At 36.7% G+C, this 17,560-nt stretch overlaps 1 protein-coding gene and 1 non-coding gene across 2 annotated transcripts; one reads left to right on the forward strand and one right to left on the reverse strand.

Annotated features, from left to right (window-relative positions):
* Positions 1-2,306: 2,306 nt before the first annotated feature.
* On the reverse strand, positions 2,307-4,970 carry LOC133292640 (uncharacterized). The gene is made up of 3 exons (XM_061491082.1): positions 4,158-4,970; positions 3,398-4,106; positions 2,307-2,368 (listed from the first exon to the last, which is right to left on the reverse strand). The coding sequence occupies exons 1-3, from the start codon at positions 4,968-4,970 to the stop codon at positions 2,307-2,309; spliced, it is 1,584 nt and encodes a 527-aa protein (XP_061347066.1).
* A 37-nt stretch (positions 4,971-5,007) lies between these two features.
* Positions 5,008-5,114, forward strand: LOC133293596 (small nucleolar RNA R71). The gene has a single exon (XR_009749077.1). It is a non-coding gene; the product is annotated as a small nucleolar RNA R71 (small nucleolar RNA).
* Positions 5,115-17,560: the final 12,446 nt, after the last annotated feature.

Genomic DNA, 17,560 nt, shown 5'->3' on the forward strand with positions numbered 1-17,560 from the left:
TTGGTGGATCTTCAATATCTCCAGTGAACACTTGACGTTGATCCGTCTCCGCCCCTCACGAACATGAATCTGATGTTCCTCCGCGTTCCTTCAGCCTCCGAGCACCCAAGAGTTGTTTAGCAATGTAAAAGTTATGTATTTCTAGTCCCCAATGGTGTTTAAATAGATCAAGAGTTCGTATTGCAGTAGAAAACTTGAATGGGCCTAAGTTGGACTTGTCTGGGCGCTTAAGCTTGTGAATGGGGGCTTAAGCTCCCACTTCTAACAACTTGATAAGATCTTCAATCTTATTGTTTTCACCTTGATTCATCTTCTTTTCTGATTTGATCTCTCTTTATCTAAATCTTCATATTTGAATCATTTGTTATCAAATCCCTTTAAAAATAACAAATATATTAATTAGTTCCAACAATCAGATAATGTTCATGATTATCATTTTAAAACCATAATTTTTGACTTGTTCAACTAGATAATTCATATTATTTTAGTCCATTAAACAAGATAAACTAAAGGTTTATCAAACAATTCCCAGATTTGAACATTGTTGTCCTCAGCAATTAATTAGAATAAAACTATGGGAAAGTTTAGAGACGGCTAGTCATGTTTGATGAATAACAGGCAGAAAACTGATCAATAATGGGATATCAAAGTATTCAGACTTATTAAAAATCAATGACACATCAATTTCAAGCAAACAGTCATAATTCACCAGTCATAAAATCATAACATGCGTTCTCAAAAGAAAGAGTAGTACCATTTAATTTCCACAACACCCTCTCACTGGATTTTTATTTATTCACTCACACTCAGTGTTTAAGGGTATGTGTTTCACTCTTACTTTACTGAATTAACACTACCATAAGCTTGTTTATATTCTCATTCTCCACAGTCTTACTAGTATACAAAGTTAATCAAGAAGTCTTTGTTAAGGTTGTAACGTGGCTTAGGTAAAAGGGAAGGAATCATCTGGGTAAGTGGCTTAAGATAACTGATCAAAATTCAACTTCAAAGAGGAACTAGTTTAACTGTTCAACATATAGTAAACATATTTCTCTTATTTTCCTCCTCTTTTCTTCTTCCATTTATTCATATAATATAAGTCTTTTATTTCTTTTCCTTCTTCCTTTTGTTTTTCTTTTTCTGTTTTTGTACAGATAACAACCTTTTTCTTTTCATTCCCTTTTTCCACCACTTTGTGGCAATTTCCCTATTTTCACCTTTTTCTCCCATACACTTAGAGTTTGATTTTCTCTTTTTGTTTCAATCCTATCCAGTTCCTCATTTAATTTTGAAAATTAATCAGTTCAGGTGAGGATGTGTATGGAATGGCTATTCATAATGTACTGTCAATGAACAAACATGCCTCGGCTCAAAAGGGCTTAATCTAAGAATAAACCTTCATGGTGGCTATTTGGCTATCTAGCTTTTAAAAAGAACTGCCTCTATCATTTCAACAATTGTATACTACAGACCATTTCAAAGAGAAACAAAACAAGTTCTAGAGTGATTCAACAGTAAAGTTCACACCACAAAAAAAAAAATCTGTTTAGGCTCAAAAGCTTACGGCTAAGGATGTGAGACTTATTTTTCCACTCTCTCTTTGATTACTCTAGTTATTCTTCTCTTATTCCAGTGAACTATGAAGCATGCTTGACTGACGCTCATTTATGTACGAAAATAAAATTTATTTACATCATTATACTCTTGATATCAACTATCAACCAATTTCATGTAATTATTCATTATGCATCCATATCAAGCACAATGGAAAATCTCTTAAGATCCACTAATTATTTATTGACTAAGATGGAAGGGGTCTAAAAAAAAAAAAAAAAAAAATTTAAAAAACTTAAATATTAAACTAACTAATATATATGAAGACCTTAAAATAAACTAATACTAAATCAAAATAATATATTTAAAATCATATAATATGAAAATAATATTGAGAAACTCCCCTGAAAAACTGCATTTGTAATTTGGATATTTCTGTGTACTCCGTGTAATCAAGAGTTTCTTCTTCCGACCATGTGAAGTTTCTGGTCTGATGAATTGCATGGTACCCATCCCCAGATTTAAATCTTGTTGTCCTCAGCAATAAACTTAAATCTAAAAGAATCCTAAGCAAGAAATCAGAAAAATTTGATACTGTACTCTGCACACATGTCACAGATAAAGAAACTACGTTAGTATGTCATATCCAAAAAAAAAATCATAGTCACGTCAAGATCAGTCTCAATATACATCTCATATCAACATGAACTAAAATCAACAAAAGAAAAAAAATCTAAACATTGAGACAATGGTCAATCCTCATCAATTTCAGTAGTGGGTGCAATATCATTTCTATCAGCATCCTGTGTAGTGTCTGCAACCATATCAGCATTAGTATTCGAGTATCCAACATGTTTGCAAAGTTAGTGCAATTTCCACATAACAATTCCCAGATTTATATTCAGATGCATCTGAAAATAATAATGAGTATATGGAACTGAAATACTTTAACAGTATGCATAATGTCAAAGATGAGCGCGCTTAAGCGCAGTGATTCGCGCTTAAGCGCGCTGAGGCAGTGAGAAATGGGATAAAATTTTATTTAGCGCGCTTAAGCGCGATTCAGAGAGCTTAAGCGCGCTAGGGCCGAGAGAAATTTCACTTTTTTGGGGGCTTAAGCCTCCTTTAAGGGCTTAAGCTCTCAATACTTAGAAAATTTTCTCCATATTTTCCTATTCCTTGCATTCATCTCTACTGTGTATTCTTCCACCTCAATAATTCTACTCAATATCATACACAAAACATATAAATGAATAAGAGTTGCGTACCTGTGTATGCTTTAATCCCACCTACACCTGAAAGTCCATCTCAACAGAATTTGATCATTAACCTCAATGTTTTTTATTTTTTTTATTTTTATAATATGACTAAAATAAACTATGCTAAGAATAATTAAAATAAGCTAAACTAAATTTAAAATACTATACTAAAATGTTGGAAAATAAAAAATATAGTTGGGTTGCCTCCCACAAGCGCTTGTTTTACGTCACGAGCCTGACGTACCTCTTTTATGTTCATGGTGGTTCAAAGCATGGGCTTGGTGATGACCAAGCTCTATCATTCAGAAATGGTGTCCTCCCATAGTACTCTTGTGCATATGAGTGAGATGAAGTAGGCTCAATAGCTTTGAATTTGGTGTTTACGTGCTTTCCCTTGCTCCTGAGCTTCTCCATTTTAACCTTTGGCTTACTTTCTTGAGAAGAATTCTCTTTGTGCTCTTCTTCTCCTTTCTTTTCACTAATATAGTAGACTTGATCTTGCGGTTGAATTATAGGTGAAAGGACTTCTTTATCAAAGAACTTGAAAATTGCTTGCTCCCCGTCTACCCGTAAGATCAACTCGCCTTTCGATACATCAATCAGCGCTCCTGAGGTTGCCAAGAAAGGTCTTCCGAAGATCATAGGAATAGTAGAATTTTCCTCTATATCAAGGATGACAAAATCAACAGGAATGATGAATTTGTCAACCTTTACCAGTATGTCCTCAATAATGCCATAAGCTTGCTTTGTAGAGCGGTTAGCCAGTTGAACTATTGTCTTGGTTGGCCTTACTTCAGTGATCCCCAGTTTCTTCATCATAAATAGTGGCATCACGTTGATGCTGGCACCGAGATCACATAGAACATTTTTCACTTCCATATTGCCTATGTTGCATGGAATGCTGAATCTTCCTGGATCTTTAAGCTTTGGAGGCAACTTTTTCTGGATAATGGCACTGCATTCCTCTGTCAGCGTCACCGTCTCACATTCTTGTAGCTTACGCTTTCGTGATAGAAGATCTTTCATGAACTTTGTGTAATTGGGCATGTTCTCCAAGACTTCAGTAAACGGGATATTGGTTTGCAGCTTCTTGAAAATGTCAAGGAACTTGGAATACTGCTGCTTTTTGATTTCCTCTTTGAACCTCTGCGGATATGGAATCTTTGCATAAGGTGAGAGCTCCAATGGCTTTTCTTGCCTTTCTTGAGCTTTCTTTTTCTCCCATTCGAACTCTTTCTTTTCAGGAACAGATTTCTCTACAGCAGATTCTTTAGCAACTCCCTTTTCTTTTTCCTTTTCAGTTGCAGGTTCATCATCTTTATTTTTCTCAACTGAAGGCTTTACCACAGGTTCAATGGCTTTCTCACTCATAGTAGTAATTGCATTGCAGTGTTCCCTACTTGGATTTGGAATAGTGTTACCTGAAAAAGTTCCTTGAACTCTTTCAGTGAACTGCTTTGATAGCTGGCCAATCTGAGTTTCAAGATTCCGGATAGAAGCTTCTTGATTCCGGAATGAGGCCATTGTCTCTTGCATAAAGGCTGAAGTGTCCTCTCTGAAATTATTGGAACTTTGAATGTAATCTGCAGTGGTCTTGGATAGTTGTGCAAAGGCCTTCTCCCATTCTGATTGTTGTGGAGGTTGTTGTTGCACTGGCATAGGAGGATTCAGTTGATGGTTCGAACTGTAACTAAATCCCGGGTGTTGATTTTGATTTTCATTTCTCCACCCTTGATTCTGGTTATTGCCGTATTGGTTCCTCCCTGGATTATATGGAACTTTTTGATCATGCCAAATTCCATTAACATCTGCAGTTTCGGGTGCCCCGCAGTCTTCAGTAGCATGAGCACCTGCACAAATACCACAAGTTATTTGAATATTATTAACAGAAGAGACTTGAGAACTGGTAAATTGCTTTGTGAGAGCATCTAGTTGTTCTTGTTGTTTCTTGTTAATTTGTAAAATCTGTTCATTCTGAGCTAAGATGGCATCATAGCCATCAAGCTTCATAATCCCCGCTCTTCTCTGTGGTACTGGAGCATTATCATACTCCTGAGAGGCTAGAGACTCTAGTAATTCCAAGGCTTCCTCTGGAGTTTTTGTTTTTAAGGACCCTCCTGATGCAGCATTCACCAATGTTCTTGTGTTGGGTGTCATCCCTTGGAAGAAAGTTCTCGCTTGCTCCCATGCTTCAATGCCATGTTGGGGACACTTCCTGAGTAGTCCTTTGAATCTTTCCCATGCTTCATATAGAGATTCACTTTCTTTTTGTTCAAAAGAAGTGATATCCGCCTTGAGCTTTGCCATTTTCGAAGATGAGAAAAATTTCTCTAAAAATTTTGTTGCCAAGTCGTCCCAGTTGATGATGCTTCCTTGAGGTAATGAATGCAACCATCCTCTCGCATCATCTTTAAGTGAACAAGGGAACAATCTGAGCAAAATAGCATCCCGAGACACCCCATTCATCTTCAAGGTATCACAATATAGCAAGAAGTTTTCCAGATGGATGTAAGGGTCTTCCGTGCTTCCTCCGGCAAATTGGTCTTTCTGAATTAATTGTAAAAGTGCCGGCTTGAGTTTGAAGTTGTTAGCATCCACGTTTGGTCTAACAATACTCGCCGTCTGTGGAACTCGAGCAGGAGTCATGTAATCTCCCAACGTTCTCGGAGGTGGTGGAGGTACATTGTTGTCTCCCATTGCTTCTTCTCTTGGTTCTGTTGAGCTTGAAGCTTCTTTCTCTTGCTGTCTTCTTTCTTTAGCAAGTTTTCTGTTTCTTTTTGCTGTTTTCTCTATCTCCGGGTCGAATTGCAAGGAATTGGTGTCAACGGTACCTCGCATAAACCAGAAAAATAGATTATATAAAATAAGAAAATAAAACTGAATTTAAATAACAGAAAATTAAATAACAGAAAATAAGGTCCAATCTAAAGAATTAATAGCTACTATTAATGTTGAAATAGTAATCCCCGGCAACGGCGCCAAAAACTTGTTGCTACTCACGGCAAGTGCACCGATCGTACAAGTAATATATGATTAAGTATGAGATCGTTCCCACGAGGATTACGGTTCAAGCACTAATTCACTATCGCAAACTTAGTTGGACAATCGAAAGTGTATTTGGAAACAGGATTTGAATTGCAAAATTAAAATATTAAATATTAAGCTAATTACTTGCAAGAATTAAAGACAAGAAATTAAAGATGTGATTTAACTAATAAAATAAAAACGTAGCTAGGGGTTCGATTTCCTTTAATCTCCTTATTATGATTCGAAGCCCTTCTTTACGTTAACCGTCCTTAATATCAATCTAACCAATTCTTTCGCGTGTTATTAGAGCTCAATCCCTTGTTACCCTAAAACCTTTACAAACTTGAAAGAACCCTAGTTCCCCGGTTATTCCCCAAGAATGCAAGCATTAAGTTCAAGAATCTTAAGGTTACGCAAATTCTATGTCTATCCCTAGAATCATAGCGTTTATGATGAAGTTATCAGATATGGGTCACACACCAACATCCCTATTGTCATGCATTTACCGATGATCATTATATAAGATTCAAGCCTATATAAAGCATTAAAAACAGATAACTTCATTCATGATAAAAAGGAAAATTAACGTACGAATTATTCAAAGCATAATAAATCGACTAAAATCCATCTAACCCTAACTACTTAAAGAACTAGCCGGACATGGCAAAATCAAGAACAAAAGAAAATAGAAAAGCTCCCCCAAACTCCATAAGTGATTGGTGGATCTTCAATATCTCCAGTGAACACTTGACGTTGATCCGTCTCCGCCCCTCACGAACATGAATCTGATGTTCCTCCGCGTTCCTTCAGCCTCCGAGCACCCAAGAGTTGTTTAGCAATGTAAAAGTTATGTATTTCTAGTCCCCAATGGTGTTTAAATAGATCAAGAGTTCGTATTGCAGTAGAAAACTTGAATGGGCCTAAGTTGGACTTGTCTGGGCGCTTAAGCTTGTGAATGGGGGCTTAAGCTCCCACTTCTAACAACTTGATAAGATCTTCAATCTTATTGTTTTCACCTTGATTCATCTTCTTTTCTGATTTGATCTCTCTTTATCTAAATCTTCATATTTGAATCATTTGTTATCAAATCCCTTTAAAAATAACAAATATATTAATTAGTTCCAACAATCAGATAATGTTCATGATTATCATTTTAAAACCATAATTTTTGACTTGTTCAACTAGATAATTCATATTATTTTAGTCCATTAAACAAGATAAACTAAAGATTTATCACCACACTTTCGTTTTCCGCAATTCTCCCTATTATCATAACTAGAGGTTAATCTTCTTTAATTGCTATTCAATTGTTCTGAATATTTTGATCGGTTGCATGAATTGTGAAGCCCAATAATTTGCTTAGAGCTATAGACATATATATTTTTTTGACAGGATGTACCTCTTAATAGGACTTTATTAATATATACAAGCTATTAGAATCTGAATTTCAATTGAACATGCTTCCTTTTATTGAAATTGGAAGATTGACATTATTTCAGAATAATGATTGTTAGATATAATTTGTTGTCCTACCCAGTATAGAAAGATTACTTGTATCTACCGGTAGTATTTTATTTTATTTTTCCGTGATCACTGCAAGCATATACAAGATAGAATAAATGTTTCATTTTTGCATGTAATTGTACTGTTACTGGACATAACTTCTAGACATCTTTTCTTTTTCCCATCCAGAACCCCCTCATGGACATGGGTGATTTATCTTTGAATGTTGTTAACGCATTTCCCAGTCAAAATAGTTGCTACCGATCACCATTGCTTGATGCATGGAGTCCATCCTTTCGATCTTAACAAAGTTATAAACTAGTTACGTGCAGATGCTAGCTAAAATCTAAGACTATGCTTTAATTCTTCCACGATGGATTTTTTTTTTAACATATTATGTTGCTCTCTCTCTCTCTCTCTCTCTCTCTCTTTTTCCTGTGGGCTAACACTGCATTATTGCCTGGCATTAAATTGATACGAGCTAGGATGGATTGGATTGTTTTATACCGGGTGGTTGGTAACTACAAAGAGCCTTGGATTTGCAATACACTCGTTGAGCGTGACTGGCTCTATACTTTTAACATACGCAGCTGCTTGGGGTGCCCGCAACCATGTACACAAAGATTCAGATTTAGGTGCTGATCATATATAGAAGCTTATGCGCAAATCTTTGGCTAAATTTGCATGTTTTGGAATGGCACAATCATCTTCTGTTACTGGTACAGAGTGTCTTTTTCCTAGATCTTACTCACGGTTTGGTTTCTATTCTCATCATTATGTTTTGTAATTGTGAGCTGACACTAGTGTTGATAAAAAATCCTTGTTGTATACTTGCATTGTGTTTCAAATTTCAAGTCGGAAAAAACTGTGGCTTCTCTTGGTTAATTAATTAGCATGCGTTACCTGATATCGTACGACTTATAGCATACATAAAATTGGACTTATGTGGTGAGTGATGTAACTCTAGATTGAGTGGTACATAATAGTGTAATTAACAAAATCGTATATCTAGTTGATGTTAGGTAACATAGTATCATACAGTAAAAATAGAGATGGGGGAAATGGAAATTTCAATTCATTACTGACCACATCAATTGGCCAGTTAAGTGTAAACCAGTAAGAGTTTTTTCGTGCTAAGTAACAGTGACTAATTAAATAACTATTCATTTTCTTAGACATCAATGGTGTAATTAACTTTATCTTAATTCCACCAATCAAGAGATAGAGAAATATGTTAATTAAAGTAACACACAAGATTTGGAAAACCCAATTGAGAAAAATCATAGATAAGGTCAAAGAAGATTTTTTACAACCTCTCTCTAAAATATGAGAGACCAATATCACTCTATCTTGTAGTCGGAGAATACACTTCACTCAAAATAACATTTGGTGTTTTTCTCTCTAAGGTGGAATGCTAAGAGAATACTCTTGAACGAGATTTTGGGATGTTTTTGGGATTATTGAAACCATAATTGCAAATAGGCATATGGTGCTGCAAACCTTTAAGCTCATTCTCTAATACTTTCCGATATGTGTATTAGCACAAGAAAAATATGAACTGACCAGAAGGCGACCTTCCAACAAAAGTGGCTTTAGCCTCGTCACTCTGCATATGTCAATTGAAACCAGAGTGCAGGATCCTGTATATAGCATAAAATCTGGTTATAATATTTAACATTACTGTATTATTGTGTTATACATTAAGAGTAAAATTAGTTTACCGGTTCCTATATGCCATTATGTCATGTGTATGCAATTTTTATTGGTGTATGTTTGAAAATGATCTGAAATGGTGCAGAGTTCACAAATTAAGCTCTGCCAATAACGATAGGATAGTTGTTTCGACTACCATGTTTCGTTTGAGTAGTTTTTTACTATTGGGATTGGTTGGAATTGCACTTCATGAGGGGGAGTTTGGCATATTAAGCTAACGTTCGTGCTTTAAATAAAAAGAATAGTGCACTATCTAATACTTACAGGGGATGTTTGTTTCAAGTTTTTGAAGAGGATTACCGGTAATCCTTCTTTGGTAAATGTAATTACCACGTTTGGTAGAAGGAATAAATTACGATTCCCGGATATCCAAGGATTACCGGTAATTTGATTTATAAAGAAAAGTCACTATTCAGATTACCAAAAATAATATGGTAATTCGGAATACCAATCAAAATACCAAGTAAAGGGAAAACACAACAATAAATTTTGAGACAAAAATATCCCAATACACATAAAAATCTAGACCAAATCTATCAATTACAAAAGTAAAAATAGTTTGGGGTTATTATTTGTAAAATAATCTCATATTCCAAGTCATATTTCGTTCTAAACCAAATATGGAATCAGTAATTTTTACCCAATATTCCCGGTAATATTTTGGCGAACCAAACACCTCTTTCGTAAGATTCCAAGTAAACTCAATTTCTACTATATTCCCATTAATCATGATTCCCGGTCACCAAAAAATTTCTCTTGTACCAAACACACCCATAATTTTTTCCCGGGAAATGTATATGTCAAGTAACATGATGGCTAACAAATTTCCTACTGATTCATCGAGAAGCGTGCAGACATTTTTTTTGTATTTTATTTTTCTTTTATGGTAGGACCTACTAAAATCTGTTTGTGTAGGAAATTTTTTTAATATCCTGTTACTTGACATTAATATTCTCCTTTTTTCCCTTCGCAATATGTTTTCGATTCAATTACAATTAATATTATTAGGCCAGGTAAACCCAAGGTTGAGAGCACTCGATCCAGTGAGATTCATTCCCAATTAGGTTTTGTGTATAATATTAGATGCGTATTTTGTGCATAGATAGGATGAACACAAACACGATTAAAGAGTTATAAAGGATGCGAACTTCATAAACTTATACGTATCCTACTGTGTTTGATGCACTTTATAAGATTATATTATCCTATTTTGTATTAAAATTAAATCAAATAATACAAAAATAGAACATAAATAAATAAAATATCATTTGTAAGATAATTTTGTATATTTTTTAAACATATTTTCAAATTATTATTTTATTTATTTATATATTAATTTTTATTTTAAATTATAAATAATTTAAATATCATTATTTTAAATAAAATATATTAAAATACATTAAATAATTTACAAAATTTTCCAAAGTCTATGTGCATCTTATTTTCAAGTAATTATAAATAAAAACATATTAGGTAATAGGACTAGGAAGTTATCCTTAATTAGTTGGGCAAAAAAATTAAAATAATGTAATGAATTAAAATAATTACGCATTTAATGCTGTTTTGCTAAAAATTACATATCTGTTGCACAATGAGACGCCCTCCTTGGGCGTCACATGTGACGCCCCAGTGAGGCGTCTCTCCCCTAGAGAAGACGCCCCACTGCGGCGTCACATGTGACGCCCAAAGAGGGCGTCTCATGTGCAACTTATATATACCTCACTTTCCTTTTTTCACTCCTTACTCATTTACCTCTCTAACCGCGGTTCATAGCGAAGCTCTGCCAACGTAGGTAAGGTCATAATACCTCATGTATACATTTAAATTACAGTGCTAGTTAGTAATACATGTTAGGATTGATTGTATATTAGAGACTTGGAACATTAGGATAGTCACTTAGAAATTTTGTGTCATGCTATGAATGTTGTAATGATATAGTAATATTATTATTACGTAGTTATTATTATTACCGATTTTTAATTATGTATTAGGGTTTAGCATATTAATTAGTGATTTATAAATAGTGTTAGAGACTTTGTAAATTTCGTATGTATGATGTTATTAATGCGGGAGTGCATAACTTTGTAGTTAGTTGAGGATAATGGCTGAGTCATCATCTTCTTCGGGATCTGATTCGGATGTAGAGCCCACCGATCCCAGCATGTGGATCATACATGGACCCTACAGGTGGGAGGTCCTTCGTCAGAGGACGCAGAAAGGTCATATTTCACAGCGAGTGTGGAATACTGAGCATGTAAGAAAGATTAAGACTAGGCGTGGGAAGCCACAAGGGGGCCCACCTACCGGTGCTATTCCACAGGTTGTGGAAGAGTACCTCAGACAGGCGAGTTTCATACATGTTGCCAGGATGCAACATATCCAGGTATGTTATTTATGTCGTTTTGTATTTATGTAATTATTTAATAAAATTCGTTAACACGTGATAACTGCGTAATTTATCACAGATAGATACATTTTTAATTAGTGCTCTGGTCGAGAGGTGGAGACCAGAGACATATACCTTTCACATGACCCAAGGTGAGATGACGATCACCTTACAAGATGTGGCAGGCATCTTGGGCTTGCCGACCGACGGTACTGTCGTCATCGGATCGACATCGAAGGATTGGCACGCTGCTTGTGCTGCTGTTTTTGGACATGTTCCAGAGGCCGGTGAGTTCCATCATTCCAGCGACCTCCGCATCTCATTCTTGGATCGGCATTATACCCGGTGGACTGATCATGAGGGGAATCATGTTGTCGAGATCTACTTCACAAAAGCCCACATTGCCCGGATGTTGGGGACTTGGTTGCTGGCGGGCAAGTCTGGAGGTAGCAATTTTGGTTGCCGGCTTGTCCCGTTGCTAGGTGGAGGATTTGAGGACATTGGTCGATTCAGCTGGGGATCTGCAGTTTTGACACACTTGTTCAGGAATTTGTGTGAAGTGACAGATGCCCGTCGAAGCGACATGGGTGGTTGCCATATTCTCCTTCAAATTTGGGCATGGATACGATTCCCACCCATTGCTCCACCTCTTCCTCCTCATCCAGAGTCGGGCACACATTATGGATGCCGGTATGATTTATTTACTTCATTTGATTTCGATAATGTATGGTTAATAATGTATATACTAATTGTATACTTCTTGACTTTGGACGATTATGTATGGTTGATAATGTTTCTGATTGACAGGTTTAATGCTGTACAAAAGTTTAAACCTCATGAGGTCACCCATTATCGGGCAACATTGGACACACTCTGTAGAGATGAGGTTTGGTGTTAGATACTTACGATGTTGTTATTTGTCTATGGGGGTTTTTTTTTGTAACTCTATATATTTTTTCACATTTTGTTTGTAGGTGGTGTGGCAGCCATATATAGAATATGAGTGGCTTGACGTGACTCCAGAGCAGCAGTATCTGTGGCTTGCTCCCACACCTATTATCTACTTCCACACAGTTGAGGCATGTCAACCGGATAGGTGCATGCGACAGTTCGGTCTTAATCAACCCATCCCAGAAAAATCTAGAAAATTGAGAGGAATACATGATCATACTCTATAGGGGAAGGTTGAAGAGAACTGGAGACGTAAGCTCAGAGCTCACATTGATCGATGGAACACTAGGATTCAGCATATTGTACTGCCACCTCCATTATATGGTTTGATGTCACCTAATCATGCGTACATGGAGTGGTACAGAGAGATGGGAAAACGCTACATATCTCGGAGGGCAGCAAAGATAGGGCGCATGGTGAGTTTTGTACTTATTTTACATTTGTTTCACATTTCTAATTTTTTTTCGTAATATGCAGATTGACGGTCTTGAAATGCTTTATCATGCAACAACGGCGGAGGAGTTTCTTCGATTCGGACTACAGTATATCCACGAGGAGATAGGCCAGATTATTGGGATGTTTCGTGAGAGTTCACGAGTTGATGAGCCTGGACCTGAGGCACCCCCCGTGCAGACTCAGCCTGATCCTCAGTTGATCGTGGATGTTCCTCGTAATAGACGGGAGGGACGCGGATTAGGACGTAGATGTGAGAGAGTTGCTGTTGAGCCTGTCCCGATTATGGCACCTAGACCAGTGGTCGAGACTCAGGGATGGTTTAGACCTCCAGCATTTGGTCCTACTTACGGGTCACAGCCGATTTATCATCACGGATCGCAGTATGCGGCAGGTCCTAGTCAGGCGGCGTCTGAGCACCCTTACATGAGCGGGCAGGAGCCAGTTTTCCAGGCTAGTCCGATGGCTATGGCAGGAGCGGATCCGACATCCTCACAGCCTGATTTCCAGCCCTATTCACAGGGACTTGATGCCGATTACCCCTTTTGGTCTGCAGAGGACACGATGGAGTTGTATTGCTCTGTAGGCCTTGTTGCAGAGAGCCATGACAGTGGGGAGACTCTAGCCACGGATTCTCACAGTCAGGGACACACCCCTTTTGATGTGCCGGGCAGCAGTGCAGGACCATCAGATGATTTCATCCGTGCGGCGATGGATGACTTCCACACTCCACCTCCACAGGAGCATCAGGGTGACTCAGTCTGGGACAGACGTATACTGCCAGATAGGGATGCACGACATAGGCCATGGCCACCGTGGTCCTAGTTTCATTGACATTTTGAGTATTCACTATGTTGTGGACTGTTTCATATTGTTATTATTTTGTTCTTTTGTATATGTCATATGAGTGTAGCATGTTGTTATTTTGTGGACGCTACATTATTATATTATTTGGACTATTCACTATGCGTTATTATATTATTTGAACTATTCACTATGTTCCACCCCATCTCGTTATTTTCCAATTTTCACGAAACACCGGTTTGATCGCCCTTACGCGCCACGGAAAACCTTGATCGTACGCACAACATTTCATGGACAACTTTGCAGGCGTGCTATCAATTACAATGGCTTCTTGATGCTCCCTAATAAGGTTGTGCTTAAGTGCCATTTGGACATCTTTTTTTGTCGCAAATTCTTGATTGACAAATAACATGTCACCCAGTTGCCACGGACCTTGTATTGAAGTCGATCCAGACACCGAACCATCAGTACATGATTCTTGTTCGCTCTGATAACTCCAATCAATGTGAGAATAATGCGGAATTCCTTCCCAAAAAGGAATAACATCTGTGTCACCTGCAATTGCGGATTATAATTTTTTAATACGAACTTACTAATTCAGGTATTAAATCAGTTATTTATTCACGCAGTATACAAATGGGAACAATTACCTTCTTGTGGAATACCAAACGGAGCAGACGCAACGTCATTCAACTGCGGCATTTGCGCGACGACTGGTTGATGGAATATTGGGATTTCAGACGCACCCATCTCACGAGATTCATCTCCTTCTGAAGCACTAGCATCCTCCGCCAGAAGATGTTCTTCCATTGCCATATTTTCATCGTCATCATCGTCATCTTCGTCGTGCATTTCCCAAGTCGGATCATTTTCATCTCCCGCAGAAAAGTTACCAACTGGAGACGCATGAGCGGCAGGAGAAGCTGGAAGACGGGAAGAATTTAAATAAACTGACCTCACCGGTATGGGAGCATTCTCCGTTGCGACGATGTCGACATACAAATCTAGAAAATCTGTCCTTGACAGGTTGCAAAATTCTTCCATTGTCATCTCCAAGTCTTCATCGTCAAGCACTTTCAAACTAATGTATTTATCACCTTGCCACACCCTTGTCGTGATCTCAGTGATACATTGGTTGTCTTGAAGACTTAACTTCTGCCGAATTCTCTGATGCAATTCGTCAATGGTTGTGTTGCGTTGGATACGTGTCGGCCTTTTTTCACCTTCGAATATGACACATCGTCGACCTTCTACCTTCCTACCATTGTAATATAACACAACACGAACAGAATCAGGATTTGAGCTCATTTTTAAATAGAATTAGAACTAAAATTCAAATACTAAATTAAAGATAAAGGAATGTTGGTGGAGAATAGAGATATGAAGAGTGAGAGAAGAGGTGTGAATTGAATGGAGGGGGTGAGGAAATATATAGAGCACACATGTGACGCGAGTTTTGGGCGTCACATGTGACGCCCCATTGGGGCGTCTTTCCCATGGATAAGACGCCCCAATGGGGCGTCACATGTGACGCCCAAAACTGGCGACACATTGTGTAGTAGATGTGTAATTTTTTACGAAACAGCATTAAATGCGTAATTATTTAATTTAAATACATTATTTTAATTTTTTTGCCTAATTAGTTTCCACTTTTTAGCTAGCATAACCATATGGTTGGGCAGTAAGGGCATAATACAAACATACACGAAGTTTTGTAATCCAAAAAAAAAAAAAAATACACGAAGTTTTAAGAGATTCACTCACATTATACTTCGAGTTAGGACGGTTGGATCGTGGACAAGCTAAATATATTCAAATGGACCTATTTCCAAACTTGTGGGGTATGAAACATACATATAAAGATTAGGACGCTTCATGGGTTGGGTTTATAGCATTGTTGTGAAAATTGAACCGGACCGGAATCCGGTGAACCGATCATTTGATCGGTTCGGTTATCACATTGGATCTATTAAGTATCAGATCCGGTACAATCTGGCCGATTTTGGTGAAAAATCAGTGACCAGGCTCGGATTTAAAAAAAAATTGAAAAAAAAAAAGTTTTTCAAAAAAATAAATCATAATTGACATATTTGAGTGATATTGTTAAAGAATTGTAAAGAACCATTTCAACCCAAAACTTTAAGACATTAGGTGAGGGCATGCCTTTTTAATGATTTATATTATTCTGTAACACACCCCCTCACGCAAGAGCTATTTAGGCTAGAAGTGTAGATATTGCACTTTAAAGTGGGGGCGGTGAGGATCGAACTTGTGACCTTGTAGTCACTTAAGCTCTGATACCATGTAAAAAACTAATTCAACCCAAAATCTTAAGGTATTGGGTGAAGGTCTTTTTAATGATTTATATTATTCTCTAACACATCTCCTCACGCAAGAGCCCTTTGGGCTAGAAGCGTGGATATTGCATAAGTCCAATTTTTGGGTTTACCTTTTTGTGCTTTTTATTTTAATTCCACTTTAAAGTGGAGGCGGTAAGGATCGAACTTGTGACCTTGTAGTCACTCAACCCTCTGATACCATGTAAAGAACCAATTCAACCCAAAACCTTAAGGTATTGGGTGAGGGCCTTTCTAATGATTTATATTATTCTATAGCACGCCCCCTCACGCAAGAGCCCTTTGGGCTAGAAGCGTGGATATTGCACAAGTCCATTTTTTTTGTTTACCTTTTGTGCTTTTTTATTTTAATTCCACTTTAAAGTGGGGGACGATGAGCATCGAATTTGTGACCTTGTAGTCACTCAAGCTCTGATACCATGTAAAGAACCATTTCAACCCAAAACCTTAAGACGTTGGGAGAGGGACTTTTTAATGATTTATATTATTCTCTAACAGATATGTTACTTATTTATTGACTTACGTAAGTTATGTACCTATAATCTTAATATTATCTCAATTATGCACAATACAGAAAATTTTGATTTGATAGTTAAAGATGTCGTTTATCGAACCTGAAACACCAATATAACAAGCATTATGTGTTTGTTTGATCCTTTATTGGACAATAACGTATAATTTATTATTTTTTATATTAAAATATTTAGAACTTATATTATTTTTTTAGCTATTTGAGTATATTTATAATTTTTTTAATATAAATTATAGATTTATATATAATCACCGGGTCATGCAGTTCAACCAGTGACCCACTGATTGACCCAGTGACCCAGTACCTCGACATGGTCATTGACCGGGACGGTTTTAATAATATTGGTTTATAGTAACTGTAGACTCCACACATTCATGAATATAGTTATGTAACTAAAACCAACCATTTTAACCCAAAATCGTAAGGTATTAGGTGATGATATTTTTAATGTTTTTTATTTTATTCTCTAACACATCTTCTCACACAAAAGTCATTTGGACTTGAAGCGTGAATATGATATAAGTCCATTTTTTGTCTGTCTTGTGCTACACAAACTCTCTTTTTTGTCTGCTTTGTATTTTTCTTAATTCCAACTAAAAGTGGGGGCGGTGAAGATCAAACTCACAACCTTATGGTCACTAAAACTCTTATACCAGAAAAAGAACCATTTTAACTCAAAACATATATTAGGTGATGGCATTTTTAATGCTTTTTATTTTATTCTCTAGCAATAAGAACCAGCTTAAGGTCAGTATTGACTAATACTATATCAAAACTTAATTAAAAACCTAAGTTATTGATAGAATGTTTATGAATCATTTCATTTTTTATAATAATAGGTTAGGTCTTTTTTAGAAAAACAAAAAAAAAACAAAACTCAACCCAACCCGCATGTGTAGGTATTATTCTGGGTTGAATCCAAAAGGTTAGATCTCTTCAATCAAATCAGTCTGTTTCAATTTTTTTCCCCATATCGCTTATATGTGGTTTTACTGAAGCTTGTTTATTTCCTTCGAAATAA

This window comes from Gastrolobium bilobum, unplaced genomic scaffold, assembly GCF_033153095.1.
Source record: "Gastrolobium bilobum isolate Gb01-03AN ecotype WA unplaced genomic scaffold, APGP_CSIRO_Gbil_v1 utg909, whole genome shotgun sequence".
In the NCBI taxonomy this organism is placed as follows: domain Eukaryota; kingdom Viridiplantae; phylum Streptophyta; class Magnoliopsida; order Fabales; family Fabaceae; genus Gastrolobium; species Gastrolobium bilobum.